The sequence below is a fragment of the Cryptomeria japonica genome, chromosome 8, assembly GCF_030272615.1.
Source record: "Cryptomeria japonica chromosome 8, Sugi_1.0, whole genome shotgun sequence".
Taxonomy (NCBI): domain Eukaryota; kingdom Viridiplantae; phylum Streptophyta; class Pinopsida; order Cupressales; family Cupressaceae; genus Cryptomeria; species Cryptomeria japonica.
This window is the reverse complement of record NC_081412.1, coordinates 392,044,934-392,068,585: the sequence shown is the minus strand read 5'-3', so window position 1 is coordinate 392,068,585 and position 23,652 is coordinate 392,044,934. Positions and strand designations below refer to the sequence as shown.

Here is a 23,652-nt window from a genome sequence, read left to right as displayed (position 1 = left end):
ACAATAGGTATTTGATGAACAGCAGTTATATTTAATACCACAGCGATGAACACCATCATATGAGTTTACATAGATATGAAACCATGCTGCGATGAAAGATACAAGCCGATAGGCTCAGAAGAAGCGTCTTCAAGGATAACTCGACAGTAGCTCCTCAGATCCGTTAGTTTATACTAGACCTCGATCTGGAGATGTAGATATGCTGTTCGCCTTGCTCGCCACTAGCTGGTTGGTTTTGGTGCTGACTATCACTTCTCCAGGAGTGAATTTGTGAGGCACGAGGGCCAGAGCCGTAACGCTTGGCCTAAGCACTAGCCGCCTACCCTCTGCAATTGCGTGGAGCTCAAGGACGCTAACTATGAGTGTGGCGCTGCCTTCAATTCACCTGCGATTAGGAGATTTGATGAGAAAGATGAAGGGCAGATGATTAAAGAAGAAAACGAGCTTGCTCAGCTGAATGCTTCGCACCAGCTGAGTGTTCCAACCAGGAAGCTACGCTCCAGATTAGCCAAACAGGAAATCTCCCAAACTCGTCGTGAAAAATGAAGAAATCAGATCCTCTATTTATACTAAATCTAACCTGCCAACCTGAAGGAAGTCGGCCTGAACCAATACAAAATTAAATTAAATTCAAATACTAAATGGTGCCTCAATGAGTCGGCCACACAAATCAAAATATTTTATTTTATTAATTATTAGTGTTTAAAAACACTATTGTTTGCAAGTCGGCCTGGAACCAAACCAAAGCGGGACATTACAGAATTAGCTATTAACAACCTTGGAAAAATTCTATCATGTCCTAGGGTTCTAGAAAGCAAACCATGGAAATAACTAAAAACAACCTTGAAACCTATGTCACAGGGTTTGCCAATTTTAACCCTTCAACTTTGAGATTCAGCAAATATTAAGAAAATCTAAGAAATGTCATTCTAGTTTGCCGAGATTCATACATAGATGAGCTTAGACTTTTTGATATAATACTTGTTTTAAAGCATTTTTTGATAGGGTTTTTTGGATTTTTTCTGAAAATAGAGATATCACAAGCTTGGGAATGCTTTGTTTGGTTGCTGCAAGTTTTTGTCCAGCAAGTCCTTAACAGTCCACACCTGCTATTCAAAAACAAAGTGTTGTTCACTGGCCACTTGCTATAAAACATGGTTTTGTGACGTTGCTGCTCGTATGGAATTGGAAGCGTAATCAGATATTTGAATATGGTAGCACTAGTCCTCAACAGAACTAGCCGGCAAAACTCTGCATTAGTCTGTGCGAGGCAGGAGCTTTTTGCTGTCAACCTGAGGCAACTGCAAGATGGCTGCAAGAGGGAGAGTCGGACTGTTTAATTTTTGTTGATGTTTTTTTGCCTTTACTATGCTGCCTTGTTTTTTGTTGTGGGAAACTTGGGTTTTTAGCCTAGTCCAAGTCCAGAGAGACTACTTACATAGGATCTCTTCCCACGAGGCCATTTTTGGGGGCACTTTTTCAAACCTGTTGAGTTCCATTTCTGGGCACTTTTTCAAACCTGTGAACTCAACGACCCAGCACCAACGGATATTTGAACCTTGTTGGCCACCTCACCAACGAAATATTTCCACTACTACAGTCTTGTTTTATTAATAAGATTTTGTTGTTATTTTTATTTATAAAAAATTTATTAAATTTTATACATTAAATTTTAAGAAGTGACAGCTTTTATTTTTATTTTTTTCTAAATAATAACTTTCAATATGATAGAATTTAGTATTTTAAAATATTAAATATTATCATATTTAACATGTTAGCAAAATTATAATATTTGAGTTAAGTTTTCAAACTTATTTATACTCTAAATTTTTAAGTTAAAGCAACAGTATTATTTTCGTTTAAATAATTGTAGTTTAATTTAATTTTTTTTAAATCTAAATTTTTTTTTAATTGAAATATTTAAATTAGATTTTAATTTTAAATAATCAAATAGTTTCTTATATTTTAATAAAATCAAATTATAGTAAGCAAATTTAATCACAATTTCTTTTTAATTTATTTTTCTCATTCTGGAACTTAATCCAAATTTTCTCCTTTCAGAAGTTAATCCAAATTTTCTCTTTGTTCAACTCGAACACAAACCTTAACCTTGTGTAATGGCTTGAAACAGTTCTATTGTGGCCTAGGTTATATAGACAACCAAAGAAAGGCAGAAGCATCCAGACCTTGCAATTACTTCAGTCTTCACCAGACAGGTTTTGACATTCCAAGAAATGCCCATGTGAAGCGCAAAATATCTCAAACTTGATTAAAACTGAAGGCTATAAGCCCCACTTATTACAGTATCACATCTTCAAAAGTCTGATGTCATCTGTGGGATTAAAGCTAGTGATTCATGTCACACAAAATTTGTATTTTGACACCTGAAAAGATTTGCTATGCAGCAATTGCCTTGCTTGACTGTCCATTTCCTTTTGGAGTATCTGTCAACAGCTTGTCTTAAATTCTTTAGTCTATGCGATTGCCACTCTAAATTCATGCAATGGTAAAACTACTCATTTGAAATGTGAAGCTGGAAAGTAAGCCAAGGATAGGAGACATCAACCTACAGTTCAAAAGTACACTGAAGATAAATGTACTTTATCAAAGAGAATCATCTAATTGCAGTACAAGAATAATTTAACAACACAGTATCATTCAGACCACATTAATCTTGTGGAAAATAGCCTTTGCAAACGAAAAAGATTAACCAATCTATAGAGAGTTTCGTTGACAAATATTAGGTAAATTGGAAATAACTAATTAATCTAATAAATGCAGAGAACAACCCTGAACTGAGCCGAGTGAAAGCATGATAGGCTGTCAAAAAAAAATATCCACCAGCATAACATAAGAGACTTTTCAAGTTTTATTATTTGTAGGGTAGGAAAAGTTGCTATACTAAATTGTTTCTGTTTTCTCCGACATTTCGCACAGTTCTGAATAACTAGAGCAATCTCAAGAATGTTATTTTTTACATGCTAATCGGGCAAGAAAAGGTTAGCAAAAAGTGATACAAGCAGCGTCTATGCACAACATTTCAAAGTACGAGAAAAAATTATTTTCTTAAAGATTAAAATTTACTTTCAAGAAAAGCATGTTATGTATGTCATCTGGCATACAAGTTTGAGAAAGAAAACAAGAAAGATTTGAGCCGCCTCAACCGAAATCAAGTAGACCAACCCCCAAAAGTTTTGTTTCTTTAGTTAAAAAAAGGTTTCAAGATTGGTTGAACATGTTACATATAGAATATGTTCTTTAAAAACTATAGAATTGTGACTCAGAACCCTGGGAATACAAAAAACTGCTTCAAGATCTCATTCACAGCCCAATGCATAGACTGCCCCATATATCTGCAAACTAGAACTAGGGGAAGCTAATAGTTATCCTGTGACAAGACATAATCACAAGTCCAAGCGAACATTGAACTACATATTGGGAAGTGCGTATCATGACAAGGCAGAAATCCAAGAAGGCATTGGACTGTATATTATTAAGTGCACTCTACTGTGGGTATCTACCAAACTGCAAAGACATCAGCTGTTATAATCATAGTGTATCTCAACAAAATTTACCAGTCTAGAAGAATTCTCAACCCTAAGAGAAAACAAGTATTTTATGCCTGTTGAAAAAGTCGATATAAATGGCAAATCTGAACACAAATGGATCAAATGATTGTAACCCATATTATAGACCAATATGATTGATCAAACCCTTAATGACATATGAAAAGAAAATAAATATTCTCAAATCCTAAACCATAAAACTTAAAAGCAAAAACCAAATCATTGAGGGAGTCATTAATGCTGGCTGAGATAGAATCAACGGGGCAAAGATTGAACAATTGGTTGAAAAGTCATTCGTGAAGATTAAAATATCTAATCAGGTGCAAAGAAGAAAATTTGTTGCACTCAGAACTACAAGGATGGCAGGGACCGTTAGTATTTGCCAGTAAGAATTTGATCAACCTGTACCCACAAACTGGCTTCAAAAATAATTCAATAGTTTATCATATAATGGAAATACATTAAAGGGTCACCCAGTAACCAACCAAATAAAAATTCCCTGCTGCAAATTGTGATTTGATCTAGTTTCCCATCATCCTAGTTTCAAAACTGTCTTGTTCTTAACTAAGGCTAACAGCACAAATCATCCAACCATATTATGTTCCAATAATAATTTCCAATGTATAATATAATGATTCAATATAGGCAACTCACGAAGATTAAGATTTTTATTTAAGATGAAAATTAGAAGTATCGTTCAACTTGAAGGAATTAAATGTATAAGATTAAATAATGACCAAGGTTTAAGGTATTTTTTCATTATCAGTATTTAAGTGGTGCTCTTTTCATCATCAGAATTTAAGTGGTGTTCTTTTCATCATCGGTATTAATGTGGAAAAGCAGAAATCATCCTCCATTTTAACAATTAAAACAATAAACAATGCTGCAGTAAAAGAGTGACCAAAACGTCACTTTAGACAGCCTAGACGGTGCCTTTCTTATACAGAAGAAATGAAACAACAAATGAGCTTTGCTCAACCATCTCAATTGAAAATATTAAAAAAATTACCAAAAACAATTTGATGTTCTGCCAACATCTGCAAACAGCAAAAATTCATGTACTTTAAATAAATGGTTGAAAATCCAGCCTCACTATAAAAACTGTGACATGAACAGGTTCAGCTCCACAAAAAATTACACTGAATTTATTCTCCAAACTTTTGACTGCCGTTTCCGAGCCAGCTTGGTACCTAATGAAATGCTTTTCAACTTCTTTCTGCCCTTTCGTGCAGAAATGGACAAAAGAATCCTTCTTTGGGGACTAGGAGACTCTTTGATGATGCGGATTGGACCTGGTGGTACTCCCTTCTTCAAGGCACTTCCCCGCGGGGTAGCAGATGGAGGCATCCTCAAGCTCTCCGGGGGAAGTGGGCTAGTAGGCTTCCAGACAAGATTTCTCTTCATAGAAAACCTAACCTTCTTGGCAGTTTTCTCAACACTTTTACCACAAGATCCAATTCCATTAGGGCCAACGGGAACAGCTGTGCTTCCCCCGTTACTTTGTCCTAAACTTGAATTACCGGAAACCTCTTTAGAAGCACTCTTTACTCTCTTCCGCTTTTTTGAACCAGGAGAAATAGGTGCTGTCAAAGTGGCATCAGGGGAACTGAAACCGTCCATATTTTCGCCTAATTCTGCTGCAACCTTCTCAAACTCCTTCTGTAGGTTGGAGATTACTGAATCCTCAAAATTGAAAGTTGCTCCCCTGTTCATGTCCTGAAAATCAACAGTCTGCTCCTCATGCACACCATCATCAGTTGCTGCTTCATCTACTACACTCATTCGCTCTTTCAGATTCTTATCACAAAGCCCCGAGCTGGTTTTTAACTTCTTTTTCTTTGACAGCATTCCAACGCTGCTTTCCATACCTTCTTCAACCGTGTGTGAGTTAGCTTCCTTTTTAACCTTCTTTACTTTATTTTTCTTGAGCTTCACCCCATTGCCTGTAGCCATGGCACCTCCCTCAACAATGACAATAGCATCGTTATGATCTGCTGCTTGCTTCACCTTCTTCCGCTTCCCTTTCTTGACCTTCTTCATTTCAACCCCTGTGCATTCATCAACAATCTCCATTTTATCATCTGCCTGGGGCAATTTCTTCACCTTCTTCTGCTTCACCTTCTTAACAATTGACCTGTCTTCCTCATCTAATTCCATTTTATTTTCAATATGATGATTTCCATGACTTCCTGGCTCATCCTTTAAAAAATCCCTAACCTCCTCACTCTCCGGAGAAACCCTACGCCTCTTAACCCTTTTGAAAAGCACATCAACCCCAGACGCCAAATAAAGCTTCTCCAGCTTACCAAACTCCTCGTAGAGAGCATACAAAACCTTTCTATTCGGCTGCAGACTACTTTCCTCCGCAGCCAGCTCCAGAAGCCTCTTCCCAATCCCCATCGTCAGAGCAACACATCCAAGTTTCTCCACATTTTCATCATCGTCCTCATTCTCCGCGTCCTCATCTTTCCTCCGCTTCAGAAGCTCGTTCCCCTTCTCCACAAGCCGCTCAAACACATTAGACCTAACCCTCTCTACCAAAACCCTGTCGGAGACCCGAGCCAAAACGCCATAAAGAGGTTCAAAAACCATGGCAAACGCACTCTGACTGAGAGGCAAATACTCCGCAATCTCGTTAAGATAAACATCGACAAAGTGCAAATTTACCCCCCGGGCAGGAAAAGTATCAAGGGCGAAAAATGTGCCCTGGGCGAGAACGTTGATAAAAGTACTTGTAATGTCTGTGTCCCACGAATGGGCATCTAAGCGAAGAAAGAGAGAATGCAAAAAACGGGTGAGCATGAGATAAAACTTGTCAAGGCGGAGGTGATCGATGCCACTCCACTCACGCCTCATGGTGAGGAGAAATACCTGCAAGTAATGGATGGCGAGGGGGAGGTCGAGGGTTCGAATGAGGGAGGCGAGCTTCTCGATGACGTCCGCCTGGATGTGGCGCTTGTCGGCGTGCCAGACGCAGTAGAAGAGCCCCTTCCACATTTTTTTGAGCTCATCATCAGACACTTGCGTCGCCTTGGCCGTCAGCCATGACTCCAGCAACCTTACTGCTCTGTCCCGCGTTTTCTTCTCGCAGGACGCCAGCTGCTTCACAAACCCTATTTTCTCCATCATTCTGCTTCTGCTTGGTTCACCCCTAACCGCTTTAAATCTTGGCTTTCGGAAAGAGTTCCATATTTTTAAATATTCATTTCCTCCTGTCAAAATTTATGTTAGCGTATTAGCTTATGGTTCTATGGACGGGGCTGGTTATATTGAAGTCGATGTTTTCAAACTAAGGGGAAATATTATTTTTATGGAGATAAGTTCCAAAACATAAATGTTACATCTTTGCTTATATTTAAATTTTCTCCTTTTGAGAAATTATTTTATGGACCAGAGATTAAATTTTTTAAATTATTTTTGGATTATAAAACTAATATATTTGTGGGCTTCAATCCACAGTTCAAACAATTGGTAAGGTTAAAGTTGTGGATTTTTTTCATGTAGGTCCAAGGTTCAACTCTCACCGGTCGAGTTTACGTGATGGCGAGGTTGTTTGAACCTACTCAATCATACATTGAGGTATTCTCACCTTACTTCACCCCTCCATAACCCAAAACTCGACGAAAAGTAAGACCAAAGCAAGGTGTGGTTGGGTCATTGGGCTAGGTTGCTTGGTTATCTCATGATATCAAAAAAGAAAAAGAAAAAAGAAGAAGATTAGCATACTTTTTAAAAAATATATATCTATGTAAAATATGTCGAGAGATATCTAAATAAAATGTAACCCTAATCTTAACAATATATATTATCTACCCTAATTGAATGGTAACTTTAATTCTAAACATATATAAACCTTGACCTAATCGTAATCTTAAATAAGCTCTAACCTCAACCCTAATTAAACCTTAATCCTAAGCCTAACCATAATAAAATGCTAAAAATGGTGTAACCATAATATAAACAGATGCATCTATTCTAGCTCCAAAATGTCATTGTCGTACCAACGACATGCATCGACATACATGTGAATAGGATGCGGATGCATACCCGTTCATGCCAACTTGCCGCCAACTTGCGGGGAGGTCCAGACCCACATGAATTGACGTGGAGTTGTCGGATTCATGCGCAGGGGCCCATGCGAATTGACGTGGACATGTTGGAGGATGGGGGCTGACAGTGTGTTGACGGGCGCAGTTAAGTATGTTTAACATGCATATTAAAATAGGAAACCGCATCTGAGGTAGTCTACAAAGGCGATTAGAAAGGCACGAAAAACCTTTGAGTCATGCCTAACACGTACGTCATGAAGTTCAATAACATCAATGACGAGACTTGCCTTGAGGGTCAAGTAAGTAAAGTTAGTCAAACTTGTGTTAGGGCGACAAACTAGTTCATCTTTTTGGGCGATTTTTTAGGGAGTTCTATTGACCTGCACTTCTCTGTGTTCATAGACAACCAGAGAACATATCTAAGGATATTCGTTGGGGAAGTAAGTAAAGTTAAAGAAACTCATGCTAGGGTGGTAGAGAAGTTCATCTTTTTGAGCGTTGTCCTGAATTTTTCAGGGAGTTCTTTCGACCTGCACTTCTCAAATCACGTCAGGGATTCGTGGCAGTGGCGGTTGACAAGAGTAAGTGCCCCAAATTGCAATGCTTAACTGGAATTTTTTGGGATTTTCTATTGAAATAGGGCTCGACATACGTATTTTTGTCCTAACCCTTATGTTTCTTAGATTAGGCGTGTTGGGATTTGGCGGCAGTAGCATGGGCTATAGAAGGGTTTGGCAATGACAGCCTGGGTTGGACAAGGGTTTGGTGGGAGTGGCACTAACATGAAAGGTATGTGCAAATACAAATGCTTATTTTACGTGTTATTGACAAAATAAAAAAAGCTTAAAGTTATAAGTAGTCATTCTTAGTTTGTATAGTGTGTATATATATACCCACCCACACACATAGGGACACACAGAAGCTAAACTGCCTCCGAAACAATGAAAACATGCATCGTGTAAGCTAAATTGTCTTCCCTCCAAAACGGCCAAATCGTACATCGTGTTATTGATCGCTTGGAAAATTGTGGTCATAGTTTGCCAAATCAATGATGTATAATGTGTGACTAACTTTTGTTTTATGCACTTTTCGTGCATACACACGAGAGTTAGTTGCACGTTATACATCGTTGATTTTGCAAACTATGCTGCGATTTTCGAAGCGGTCAATAACACACACAAAAGCTAAACTGGCTCCAAAACAGCTAATACGTACATCATGTTATTGACCGCTTGGAAAATCACAGTCATAGTTTGCAAAATGAATGGTGTATAACGTGTGACTAACTTTCATGTTATGCTCGAAAAGTGCATAACACGAGAGTACAGAAGCTAAATTGGCTCCAAAACAATGAAAACATACATCGTGTAAGCTAAATTGTGTTCCCTCCAAAACAACCAAATTGTACATCATGTTATTGACCACTTGATAAATCACAGTTGTAGTGTGCCAAATCAATGATGTATAATGTGTGACTAACTTTCGTATTATGCACTTTTTGTGCATAACACGAAAGTTAGTCACATGTTATACACTGTTCATTTTGCAAACTACGGCTATGGTTTTCCAAGTGATCAATAACACGATGTATGTATTGGCTGTTTTGGAGCCAGTTTAGCTTATGTGTGTGTGTTATTGACCGCTTGGAAAATTGCAGCCATAGTTTACAAAATCAACGGTGTATAACGTACGACTAACTTTCATGTTACAGAAAGTGCATAACATGAAAGTTAGCCATACGTTATACACTGTTGATTTTGCAAACTATGACCGCGATCCAAAATCATGTAAAATACCTCTCAAAAGTGATGCTAAGTCATGTTAAACTACTTCAAAAGTCATCTTGAGTGATACCTTACCCATATAGGGTCTTAATCTACACTTGTACTACTGTAGTTACCTCAAAAGCTCCTCTTTTTCAAGGGAAAACTATTTTGAAGTCATAATTCCACCTTTTATAATATCAACTGACTCTTGAACTGAGGCAAATGTAAATTCTATCTTTTTCCATTGTCAACTAGCTCTTCAACAAGTGTTTCCCTTAATGCTTTTGGCTCTCCCTTAATTGATGCATGAGATATATTGCACAAATTATTTAACCTTAGGTTGTATGATCTGAAGTGATATATGGATCTCAAGTTTACCAAACCTTCATTAGGGGTAGAATTTCTAAAATGTTCTCTATTGAATAGAAAAAAAAATCCTATTCAAGAGACTTGTTGACTTCTTGATACCACTGTCCTTGTCAAAACCTTGGATTATTTGGGACTAGTGACTTTTTGATAGTGCATTTATATGACTGTGACAATGATTTTTGGATTGTACTGTGTGATATGACTGTATTTCTTTCTTGATTTTGGACTATTTTAAGGTCTGCCTTGACCTATTTATGGCTTAGTTTTATATCTCTAATATGCAGTCAAGATTGTGCTTTGTTGGGTCTCACCATTATCACAATCGGTTTTGTTGGGTTTTGCTTTTATGCCATGATTCTCTTCTTTTAACTGAGATTAGCTATGATAAGATACTCTTTAATTTGTGTTATCCATGGCCTTTTCTATGTTCTGTAACAAACCTATGTGTCTTCTATGACTGTCACAACCCTACAACAGTATTTGCTCTATTCATTTAATGGTGTTGCTCCCTATGCTCTAGGGTTCGATAATACCCTAAGAGGCCATTGTTATTCGCTGCTCTTGATGTATTTTTCTTAAGGATCACAAATTGTTGGGATTGAGATCAACATTCTTCTAGCTATTTTGATCTTTGCAGTCCTTATTGCCTTGGATCTTTGCCCTATGACCTATGAACGAATGGCCATAGAAAGTAAATAACAAGAAAGTTAGTCATGCTTTACACAACATTGATCATGCAAGCTACGACTGCGATTTTCCAAGCAGTTAATGGTACAAAGTACAATGTGTTGTTTTGGAGCCAGTTTAGCTTCTGAATGAATCTGATGCAGCTATTCTGGCTCAAAAAATGGACTAATGTACCACGGAAAGTCAATAACATGAAAGTAAGTCACGCATTACACATTGTTGATCGTGCAAGCTATGGTGCCTTGTTATGTATGGACCAATGAATATTTCATTGCCTCTCTTCTCCTCAAGATGGCTATTTGGTATTGGTTTTGAGAGGAAATGCTTTTGATTATACATGCATCGTCGTTCTAAGTTGCCACGAACTGATTTTGGCTCTTTACTGTTGTTAATGTATCTATGTTTGTGATAATGTACCGACTCTTTGTCAACTTTTCTCTATGTGCTTGCCATTGTTTGCGAAGTGGTATCTAATTTAGCGAGATTGTCTGATATGTACATCAGTAGGATGGTAAAACACTGAAAATGACAACACATTATGGAATTGGAAGTTCAAGATGGTGGTGAAGGTTTATGTCTTTTCTCTTTTAGGGATATTCAGTGGACGCCAATTTGTGTCGAAAATGAATCCACGACAGACCTTTGTGCAGCGATTCCACTTGGTAGATTGGATGCATTCATCAATGGGGAATCATTGCTTGAAGGTGTTGAAACCAACCTTGTCTGAAAGTGGTACACTGAAGAGCATAGTATTGAGCACAACATTCGTACAACGAAGATGTATAGTTGGTTAGCAGACACATTCTTTGCTATTCTTTGTCTACATTTAATGACATTAGGACTCTTGTTGATAATATGACACTTGTTTTTTAAGGTATTGGTGTGCATATGGTCCAGAAGACAATAGGAATAAATCGTCGCCTAAGAAGCGGGATTAGAAATATCAGAAAAAATGAGGTTGTACATGCCACTTTATTGCTAAGGTGTTATATGGTAGGCCAGATGTGGCCATCTTGATATTCAAGCAATCGTTGCATGTAGACAAAAAGGGTGAATCATGTCATGGTGTGGATGATACCAGCAATGAGCTACGCTCTCAATTTGTGTCAAACTTGTTTGATGAATGCAAAGCATATATAGAGAGTTTGTTGGTGATGGATGTCAGCGTTGATGCTATCATGGACAAACACCTTGATGATCTTGTTTTTCGTAGCATGTTGAGTAAGAGAGATCCATTTGTAACACACAAGGATGTTTTGAATGTGACAATGAGGGTCTGGTCCATTCGATCATGAAAGCATTTTCACGATGCCGCTAGCATCTTAGAATGTAAAAAATAAGATGAGGCTAATTTCTTTTTCTTCCAGCAGCCACAAGGTCCCAACACACCTTTCATTATGGGAATACAAATGTCTTGGATGCTTGACATGATGGTTCAATACTCGCATGACTCAATCATCTCAATGGATTCCACATTTGCAATAAATAAATATGGGGCAAGTCTCCTCAAACTCCTTTTAATGAGTCTTCGTTGTATTTTCAGGCCGCCCTTTGCATTTGTAGATGATAATGATCTTTGTGGTTGTTTTTTAAAACAATACCAATTGTATTCATGTCTCGTTTTTTAATGAGCAGCAATCGGGGGCGCCCGTAGCATGGGTTGTGATATCTAGGAACAAGATTGAGGACATTCAGGTGTGGTTGGGGGAGTTGGGGAGACAAGCAAAGGAAAAGAGGTCTGATTGGAGGATCAATGTATTTATCACAGATGGTGTGAGTGCAGAGATTCAAGCGATACATTACGTGCATGTTTCAATTGTTTGTCTTGATCAAATCAAACAGTATGATATGTTGCTCTAAGTTTTATTCTATATGATTAGGCACAATTAATTGTGTTCGTAACATGAGCATTTTTCAATGTCGTGCCATACTTTGTATCTAGCACATGCATCAAGCATGGTTGAAGAATGTCTAAAAGTACACAACAAAGGAAAGAGCAATGGACATTTTTCACCATCTAGGGTAGATAATGATGGCGGTGCATGAAAGTGAAGAGAGCATTATTCAACAATTGCACACTTTCTTTGTTGAATTTAGTGATCAGCCACATTTCCTAGAGTACTTCTACAACACATGGTGTCAAGGACATGGTCGTATCGGTGAGTTTTATGTGACCTTGGATTTGCCTTCAATGACTCGTCAACTCTTTTGGTGTGACAGTTGATTCATTTGTTTGGTTGTTGACATCCTACTTTTATTTTTATTTTTTTGGTAGCTATGTGGGCGAAAAACTTTAGGAATTTCCCTCATGCTAACCAGGATACAAACAATTCCATTGAATCATACCATGGAAAATCGAAAGCATTGCACCTAAGAGATCATAAAAAGACATGCTTAAGGAGGATGGACAATCTGTATTTTACACTTGCGTATAAAGTGGAACCATTCTACAAGCATAAGCAAGAGTTGCAACATTTTGGATTTACCCAAAACTACAGGTTGACACATTTGCAAACTAGTATGGAGAGGGCAAAGAAAATTCTTGATGTCGATTATGTTCCAGATGACACTAATCCTGGTTGGTACTAGGTGAAAAGTCAATCCTCATGCAATTGGCATGTGGTTAGGAAATGTGACGATCACTTGTACATCTGTGACTGTCTGTGGAGTTTGCAAGGAAACATGTACAAGCTTGCGTTGAAGGTCCTTGCAATGATCGACGGGTCATTCAATGATTCACGTGTTCCAAGTAAGTGAACGTTAAATGCAAGTCAACTTGTTTGGTTCGTGAATGTTGATCTTTGCTGATTTAAAAAATCTGCACTTCACTCTAAGATTTTGTTTCATGCAAATCCTATTCCTATGTCAACTCCAATATCTACTAACGTTAATGAAGACACAACACCTCAATCGGATGTTGATAGCATTTCCAATGCATACACATATAGAGGATGTTGACATTATGATGTGGAATGAAGCCAACACAAATTTAAATATGTTGTTGCAAACAATGCCACAGTCATCCGAAAAAATAATGGCATTTGTAGGTTGTGTGGAGAGGTTCATGGTTGATATTGGCAATTCTAGTGCCCTGGCATTCGATTTTAGTTCCCATATCGATCCAGCCGATACAAGCATTGTTTGCATGTGGCCTTGGTTTAGTGCAAGTAGGGATCGTCGTTGGATTCGACAACAACATAGGCAGACTACTATCACCAAAATCTTTCATGACATTATGCAGTCTATCACCTTTGAATTCCCCTCAAATACTTATAGGAGGCGAAAGGTAAAGAGGCAATTAGACCAAGCACTGGAACCACATGTCATTGCCACAAGATCTGTTGCATCTAATACAGGTCGGTACTCAAGTGTTGCCTTTAAGTGGATTCTAAACATGTCAATGGTGCATGAGGTTATTTAGTTGTTATGTTTTGCAGTTGGTGAAAGTGGTCCACATATAGGTGTGACAATGTTCACTACACCCTTAACATCTAGGCAGAGGAGTCCTCGTTGGCGATTGGCTTTTGAAGGTCCTATACGGGGATAAGGATCATAGAATGTCCCTCACTGACAGATCATTGGTATTATTTGTTCAGCTTTGGATTTCTATTTATATGTATTTCATATATGTGGTCCATGTTTATCCTTTCATCATTCAAAATGTTGAGTAATATGGACTAGCTTTGTTTGTTGTAATATTGAGTATTACTGTCCCTAACCATTTTTTATAATGTATCTTTCTATGCAGGTCCCATTCCTCTATTTCTTAATCTGATACACATGGGAATGGCATACTCATACACTTTAGGCCATAGGTGCAGGTTGTAATTTTGTTTCTGCCACTTAATTTTCAGTATTATGCTTTTATGTCTTACATTTATTAAATGTTATAGTTAAATAACTAACACTCTTATTGTATGAATAAGTTAAATAACTAACACTCTTATTGTATGATTATGTCTTACATTTATTGAATGCTTTACTTAAATAACTAACACTCTTACTATATGAATACGTCTTACATTTATTGAATGTTATAGTTAAATTACTAACACTCGTATTGTATGTATTTGTAGGTTGCTAGACACTTTAGCAAAGCGGAGCTAAGAGTCTGCATTACTTCAGCGCCTTGAAAATGATATAATGGAGGATATCATGGAGGTGATAATTCCTAGATGGATATTTGGGTGGCATGTTCACATGTCAAGATATTATGGGAGGGATTCGAGGTACACCATCCACATTGATGATGTTTTCTTCTTTATATCTCTTGGGAGGAACAATATATATAGGCAACTATGGCTTATATATTTGGCCTTTGTCTATTGGTTGGTTTCTCTACCTCAGATTCACATCATGTGCACTGCCAAGGACCCATAGAGAGCTAGACGGGTCCCAGTGCCACATCTTGATGATAGTATCTATTGGAAGTGCTAAAATTTGGCTTTTAAATGTGCCCCTCTTGTGTTTTAAATCCTAGGGTTTAGGGTTTAAAAGGGGTTTTGTTGTTGCTAGGTTTTCCCTTTGTTCTCTCGGGCCATGTTATGTTTTGCAGTTGACCTACATTTTTCGTTGTCCTTGCCTTAAGTCATGGTCGGGAGGGTTTGTCATCATTGCTTTACTAGCCCTATGCATTAGGATTTTATATCGAGTCGGTAACCTAAGGTATTTATCGCCTAAAAGATTATATGTATTTCCTTGATGATCAAGTCTAAATCATAAAATCCCCTAGGGAGGCCCCATCTCACAGCCACTTTACCCATCATAACCCCACGTGCTAAATTTGTTCACTTAAGGTTTTCCCTTGTGTCCCCAGTCAGTGTGGGATAGCGGGATGTGTGTCTAGAAGCCCTGGGTCATTACCCCGCAAGTCATTTGTTGTCATTTTTAGAGACTTGTGGGATAGCAGGAACTTGTTTAACACAGGATATCTTTTAACCCTACTAAGTGTCCAATGAAATCAGCCATGCAGTGTGAGATAGCGGGAACTGAAGAAAGTAAAGCCCCACTACCCCGCGAAGTGATATTAACAAGGGAAGGTGCATTGCGGGATAGCGGGAACAATAAGAGAAAAGACAATGCTTTCCCCGCAAGGGCCGAATGAACATGGAAAGTGCATTGTTGGACGATGGGGAGGGGTACAAAAGGAATAAAGTAATAACCCTGCCATCTTGCAAGGATAGAAGGCTTGGAAGTGACATAAGAGGTGGGTGGCATGTTGGTTTCATTCTGTGCAGGATAGCGGGATAAGAGTTTTTGTTATCCCCACTATCTCGTGGATGAATTAAGCACTTGGAAAGGGTACTGTGGGGCAACAAGTGAACACTGATTTATAAAGAAAAGGGCAGGAGATGCATGAATTACGGGATAATGAGAAAGGGTTGAATGTCTTAGAGATAGTTTTCTGCAAGAATAAAAGACAAACGAGCAATGATGTGTGGGATTGTGGGGCGAAGTATTTTGCCTTCCCCACCATCCCGCGGGGTGTGTAGCGATAGACAGAAGGTGTTGCGGGATGCTAAGGTAGCAAGGGAGTGGTGATTCTCGTTGTCCTATGGCCAGGTAAAGGATGCATTAAGGACCATGTAGGATACCAAATGACAAAGAAATATAAGCATCCTGATATCCCACATGGGTCAAAATTTCACAAGAATGGCAAAATTTAAAGCTTGATTAATCAAAGGTGATAAAGCAATTAAAAGAAGCAGCCATGTCAACAGTCAAGGGTGTCAACGCAAAATTAAGTCATCCACCTAAAGATCAATGATCATGTTTGAATCTCAAAGGCTGCCAATCTGTTGAGGCTTGCACATATGAAGTAATGGTGATCTGTTTGTGAGAAATAAAGGCAGAATTCAAAGCACATTTTCTCTTCACCTTGCGATCAAAGAGTGAAGCAAAGAGTGAAGAAGAGAACCAGAGAAACCAAAGTGATCAAGAACATTTTTAGAGATGTCAGCAACACCCATTTGCATTTAAAAGAGTAAGTTAAGCTTCCATATCCTTCTTTGTGCTTTTGTAGGGAAATTTAGGAGTATTTGTCTATGAATTCAGTTGCTCGTGCCCTAGGTTTAGAGGGAAAAGCTCATCTATGTAGAATTTTTGGTTGTATACGTAGCAATGACATCCCCAATTGAGAGAATCATCCTTGTTGCATCCCAAGAGTCTTCCCAAGCTGAAACAAGCTCTGCCTAGCCAACAATTACCCATGTTGTTCCTCTAGCAATCATTCCACCTGTCCCCACCATTACTAATAAACCCGCGGAAGAGAAGAACCCTCATGTTACTGCTCAAAATCCCCAAGCTAGAGAATCAAGTGTACCTCTTCAGTAAGAAGTTGTGAAGCCTAAGAGGAAGAGGGTTGCCAAAAAAATTGTTGTTGAATCTTCTGATAGTGAGCCTTCTGAAGAACCTAACCCCACTTCTAAGACCACAAAACCCACCCCTAAAAGAAGAAAGGTTGCCCCCAAGGAGCCATTGACCCAATACTCTGCACAAGTTGCCCCAGTTGCAAAGAACCCACAAGAAGGAGGGTCTAACCCTCAAGAGGAGGCCCCTAAGCCTAAAAGAAGAAGAGCTCCCACAAAAAAGGCCACACCTATAACAACATCATCAGCACCTAGTGCTGAAACAAATCCCTCTCCATTTGTTACTGAAATTCCATTAGAGGGTCAAATAAAGGAAGCTCCATCTTCATCTATCCCTGCCAAAACCCCAGAGGAGCTTGCCAAAGAACTGACCGAAAAATTGTAATCTAAGGAGAAAAGGAAGAAGAAGGAACCTCAAATCCTCAATCAAGATCTTTTGGAGATGTTTAAGGGGTCTACTATGACTGAGAACTTCAAGACAAATTTTGGAGATAAAATATCTCAGTGTAGGGATGCCCACACTACTAAAAGGGGGTGGGAGATCTTCCATTTTTTCTACGGAAAGAGAGACAAGGTTGCTCCTGTGTTTAACCCTTGGAACTTGAATTTTGGAAAGCTTGTTTTTCCCAATATTTGTTTTGAGCCATTGTTGATCAAGGAATTAGCAAAGCATTACCACCCTGAAAGTATGATCATGAGGACAACTACTAGCCATATCCTGTTGGACATATATGTGGATGCCATAGTTGAATGCTTTGAGTTGGATAAAACAACTCTCACAAAGATAAACAAAAACAGGTTGGAAGCAGAGTATGCTTCTAGAAAAAAATCTCTATAGGGGAAAGATCTTACCCCTCTATATGAAAAGGATGTTCAAAGGGACTAAGAGTTATCTGTTTGACTCTGAGAAGGAGCCATTTGAGTTGCAGATTTTTGAAAATTATTTTATAAGAACTGTGTAGGAGAAAAAGTGACACTAAGCAAACATGCCCTAATCTCACTTTCAACCACACACTTGTGGAATACGAAAGAGCCTAGAGGTATCACACAATTGGCTACTTCTTTTTGGTAAAAGAGAGAGCCACGGGCTACCTATTAGGATTTCTATTCCTTTGTTGTAATTGAAAGGTAAAATTATGCAAGTTCAATTCTTAACCCCAAAATGCAAGTATGAACTAATAATAAGATTGCAGAATTGAACTTAAATAATGGAAAGCTGAAAACACAAGGACAAAATAAGAATGCAGATGCGTACCCAGAGTCAAAATCTGATTGAAAATGTTCGGGACGGGGGCGCGGGCACCACTGTCCTGATTTTGCACCTGAAACTGCTGTCTGCAACTCTGGAAAACTGTCGGAAATGATGTCTGTCAGGAGGACCAGGGCACCTAGCGCCTCTGTCCCAGGGACCAGGGCGCCTAACGCCCCTGTCCCAGGGACCAGGGCGCCTAGCGCCCCTGTCCTGGCAGGACCAGGGCACCCCATGCCCCTATCCAGGTCTTTTGCTCTGCAATTTGGTGTGGAGTGCTGTCTCGACCTGCTTTTCCCGGATCTGTAACCTGCGGCGTCGTCCAAGTTTCGAAACCTGCACTTATATCTGAAAAGGGTGTGGGCGGCTATATAGGGTTTTGCCTTCGTCAAACCCCCGCTTCGGTGATTTCCACCTCCATGAATAGCCAAGTTGTATTGTAAAATGTATTGTGTGTGCAGACATTGTGTGTGTGCAAGATTCTAAAATGCAAGCAAGCAAACTAGAGCAACCTAGAAAGTAAACCCTAATTGCTTGTAAATGATAATGTAAATGCTCTAAATCAAGATGCAAAGTGATCTAAAGCATGAATAAATGATATATTGAAGCTTATGCAAAGACATGAAAACAACATGAAATCATACCCAACCCTGAAAGGAGGGGTACAAGCCAATCCTCAATCAGTAATCTCCTATTGTTCTTCAATGTCTTCCAAGCCCTAAATGAGTGAATGAAATTGATAAATGCTTGATAGAGGGATGTTGAATGTTGTTGAAGTCTTCAAAGATCTGCTCTTTCGCTGCATATTAGGTTCCTGAAAACAAAATTCGGATCCCTTCCAATGAAGAAAGAGAGCTCTTATGTATGAAACCCTAGATCGTAATTTCGTCTTTTGGCCGACCTAGAGATTGAATATCCCGCCAATTTCTTGGGGTTAAGCTTTATTTTATGATTGGATCGCGCTCCTAAAATTTCGGGGAAAATGTCCGGGACCGTGTGCACTCCGGGCGCCACGATCCCGACAACTTTTCACCAAATTTTCAGGGCCATCGGATATGATGATTTTAGAGAGAATCCCGAAGTTACGGGTGATTTCGAGATGTTTTGACCCCGAAATCAAGCCCCCAAGTTTGAAATAGGACTTAATTAGGGTTTTTGATTACATGATGTATTGGAGGAATAAAACGAAAGGGGCACACTTTAATAAAAGGGCCCAACTTTATGATATGGAAGATGATGAAATAGAACCTTAGACCTAATTAATTTGATTAATTAAGTGCTAAAGGGGAAATGTAATGCAAATGCAAAATGCGCCAAGGTGGGTGCTAAACTAGGTATGAAATTGTACTGCTTTAGCAAGTGCGTACAATTTATGACGCTACATTTAGCCCCCACTTTAGCGGTCATATGAGTACTACGTGCATATGCAAGCTAAAGTACAGAAAAGTAAACATCATTTGAAAAAGGATATATCCATAAGTTGTCGGACGAAGCCCCCAGCGGTATCTGCAGTACACAGTTAGGAACCACACCCTACAAAACACACGTTAGATCACAAAATCACCTAATGCTTACTAAGGAAAGTGATGAAATTTGTGAGTAGCTATATGCCCCCCCTGTTTCGACTTGCTTATTAGGGAGGTGAAACAGGGTAGCATGTTTACTTACGACAAATTGTGTAAGAGAGTATTGATGAGGGATGTTCACTGAAAAGGCTTCATCAGAGCACTTTTTGGAACATCCTGAGAGTAGGGGAATGAAAATACGATTCCTATGCAACAAACGGTTCGAAAATCGCATCTCCCAAACTCAAGTTATGATGAAATGAGTGATAGAGGAAAATTAGGGTTTTGAAAGTAAAGGTAAAGGAATGAAAGTATATACCTTGAAAGTGACATTTGCATTTGTCACTTTGTTGATTTTGGAATATTGTTCATTGCAGCGGAGCCCACATAGCCATCATCATGCCTTCACGACGACCGGAGCATCCCACGAGGATTGAGATCCTGCGACAGGCCGTGATCGATGACGAGCCACTAGACGAGGTGAGTTGACTGAATGTTGACTTTTGATTTTCTGCATTTTGACTTTCTGTGATCATTTGCAGGCCCTGGAATCTGACCCTGGGTCCCACCCAAGGCGCCATGGTCCCTGTGGGGCGCCATGGTCCCTGACAGGGCGCTATGGTCCCTTCAGGGCGCCATGGTCCCTGACAGGGCGCTATGGTCCCTTCAGGGCGCCATGGTCCCTGACAGGGTGCCATGGTCCCAATCGGGACTTGGCGAGAGATGTCAGGGTTAGCATACGATGTTCGACAGTTTGCATGAATGATTTTGATGATTGAGTACTGATTATAGTTATGTTTTTGTGTTGCAGGGTCTCCCATACATGAGAGAGCATACGGCGGGACAAATTCTTCGTAGTTTGTGAGATCAGATTCCCCGGCTGACTCAGGCAGAGAGAGACACATTGTCGATCATGGGTTTATGGTATGCGATCCTCATGCCAGCCATTCGGTTCCATCCTGCGATGTTGATGGCACTGATGGAGCGATGGGATCCTGACACATGCACATTCCATCTTCCAGTAGGAGAGCTGACGGTTACACTTGAGGATGTGTACCGCATACTTCATCTTCCTATCAGAAGAGCTACTGTGACATACGCGACCGATCGGTCTACGAAGGACCATTAGAGGGAGTAGGTATATTGCATAGGGAGAGTCATGCCGAGCGAGACGAGAGGTCGCATCATGGTCAGCTGGCTCTTACATCCTACAGGAGAGGTGCCCCTTGTGAGACGTCTTATGATCGCCATCATAGCACTAGCCGTCTGCCCTAATGGGCGAGGTACGCACATGCATGGGGGTCTCACATGGTGCATCAGAGCTATGGAGAGACATAGGAGAGTATATGCTTGGGATCGGAGTATGCTTGCACATCTCTATCACGACCTTGAGGAGTATGTGTTTGGACAGGGTTGCAGCTTGATGACATGCACACTTCTGTAGGTGTGGATAATTGAGCACTTCACATGCACCAGGCCTGTCGGCTTTCCGATGAGTACGGCTAGCGAGCGACCTAGGGTGTTTGCTTATCCACTTACCAGCGAGTGGAGATTTGGAGATCTGCTATATTGGAGAGTGATTTTTGATAGATTGATAGCCGAGGTGACAATATGAAGACCCTATCTGCGGATGCATAGATGGGATGGGATGGAGAGATAGTTAGCATGCTTACAAAAGAGCCGCCTACTGCGGGGATGATATTCACATATCATAGTCCCATTCTACTTTGACCGAGTACGGAGGCAGTTTGGGCTAGAGCAGTATGTTCCAGCCGATGTACCCATCTATACTCGACACTCATGAGTCCTTCCCAGACCTAGAGTAGTAGCGAGACCGACGATAGATGACATCGAGATTACAGATATAGAGGGATCCGATCAGGATGTAGTCACTGATTACTCTGCAGAGCCTGGAGCACAGCACAGGTATGTCTCATGGTTTGTGAGATCATACCCAGGGCCTATCTTTCCACCAGATCACTCGACAGGCCATCTAGGCCCATGGAGACATGGAGACCGAGATGAGGATCAGGGATCCAGGTCGGAGGAGCCAGAGGAGGGAGAGGGTCATGAGGAGGCAGGAGATCCTGATCCACCCACAGGAGATCAGCCTAGTGCCGAGGAGGAGGAGCAGGGAGAGGAGGATGACACAGATAGAGATGAGGAGAACGAGGATGCAGGTGAGGATGCGGACGAGGATGAGGATGACGATGACGATGACGAGGAGGAGGATAGAGATGATGAGTAGGGGTCAGATGCAGCTCCCCACCATTCAGGAGATGATACCATAGCCCTGGATCCTCCTCTTATTCCCCAAAAGGGGGAACATGAGGCGATACGGAGACCTGTTTCTAGTACGGGCCAGCCTACACCCATCGTGCATAGATTATTTGAGCGTGGGGAGCCTAGTAGTTCCCAATCACAGATGCTACCATATCATGATCCCTACTAGCGCGAGGGAGATCTAGGTATAGTAGGTTTATATTGATTGATTAATGTTTTGATGATATAGAATGGTACTAATACAAAAATTTGTTCTACTGCTACAGCTAATGTGCAGGAGTGGCATTCCCTAATTCAGCAAGCAGTGACAGACATTTCCACGATGGCACAGATCCCTAGTTCCTTACAGATTGCTTATAGGCCTCAGGGGAATGCGGGTCGGCATGAGGACTTGTTTTCCCCATTCCGAGTATAGGTAGACATATGGAGGGAGAGAGAGAGAGTTCTATTAGAGAACCTTCAACGTGCACAGCGAGATCTAGCAGCAGCTCAGGCCGAGGCTACCTCCTATCGTGCGATCCTTATGGATAGGGATCGTAGGAGTTCCTCTCGGAGTCACTCACGGTCTATATCGCGCTACACACCTATGGGTCCACCTGCACGGCTGGATCAGGAGGGAGCATCTAGTTGTCACTCTCTAGCCACCAGCCCTAGGGATAGGAGATGATTTTATGATGTAGGATAGGTCATATTTTGGATGTATAATGACCTATATTTGTATACGATCCACATATATATATATATATATATATATATATATATATATATATATATATATATATATATATATATATATATACATGCTTCTCTTTGTCTCAAATGTGTTATCTTTAATGCTTAAAACAATGTATATTTTGCTTTGATTAAATCTAATACATTTGGTAGGTGTACATGTATGTTCAGGATTTAATTTCCATGTGATTGATTTCTCAATGCTCCATGATTAAATTGATACATGTGTGACTTAATTAAAATATTTAATCAAGTACTACATTGATGATAGGGAAGAAATATGCATTAAGTCTAAGAATCATATAACTAATGTGATTTAAATTTGAACTTAAACACAACATGGTATGATTCTACTTTAACACATAAAGACATTGTATAATATGCTAGCATAATGGAAATGTAAATCTTTTACAATTTACATAAATGAATTCAAGACAAACTATAAAGTAAAGAAACACGCTTGTCGACAACGAAGCAATATAGATTAAACACCATAACATTTAATTCTATTTTGCTCTAATTAAGATATACTAACATATTACCCAATGTTGACGAACTGAAAAGAAGTTTAGATGAAATGAAAGATAAGGAATGGAAAATTAAGCATAATATCTACGCAAGTGCATAGCATTGATAGGTTCTTTAAGAGGCGTACCATCTACATCTGCTATTTTGTAAGCACCTGATCCATAATCTTCAATAACGATATATGGTCCAAGCCAACTAGGACTAAATTTTCCCTTTTCTGCAGGTAAGGCATTCACATTGCGCTGATTCTCATAGAGGACTAAGTCACCTACTGAGAAGGAACGTTGAATAACCTTATCATTATAGCTTCGTTGTAGAGTTTTGTGATACGCTTGAATATGCTCAAGAGCGTTTATACGCTGTTCATCAAGCATCTCAAGCTGTTGAAGTCGTTGTTCTCTATAAGAGTCATCATCTACTATACCTTTGAGAGAGACCCTAAGTGATGGAATCTCTAATTCTAAAGGCATAATAGCGTCAGCACCATAAA

At 39.7% G+C, this 23,652-nt stretch overlaps 1 protein-coding gene across 1 annotated transcript; it reads right to left on the bottom strand.

Moving 5' to 3' along the window:
* Positions 1-4,518: 4,518 nt before the first annotated feature.
* Positions 4,519-6,783, bottom strand: LOC131066842 (uncharacterized). Its single transcript, XM_058001707.1, has one exon. It carries the CDS (start codon positions 6,693-6,695, stop codon positions 4,701-4,703), a length of 1,995 nt encoding a protein of 664 aa, XP_057857690.1. The 5' UTR covers positions 6,696-6,783; the 3' UTR covers positions 4,519-4,700.
* Between the last annotated feature and the right edge of the window lie 16,869 nt (positions 6,784-23,652).

What these genes read in the sequence shown, in the direction of transcription:
- LOC131066842 (XM_058001707.1), bottom strand. Translation starts at nt 6,695, where the DNA reads ATGATGGAGAAAATAGGGTTTGTGAAGCAGCTGGCGTCCTGCGAGAAG.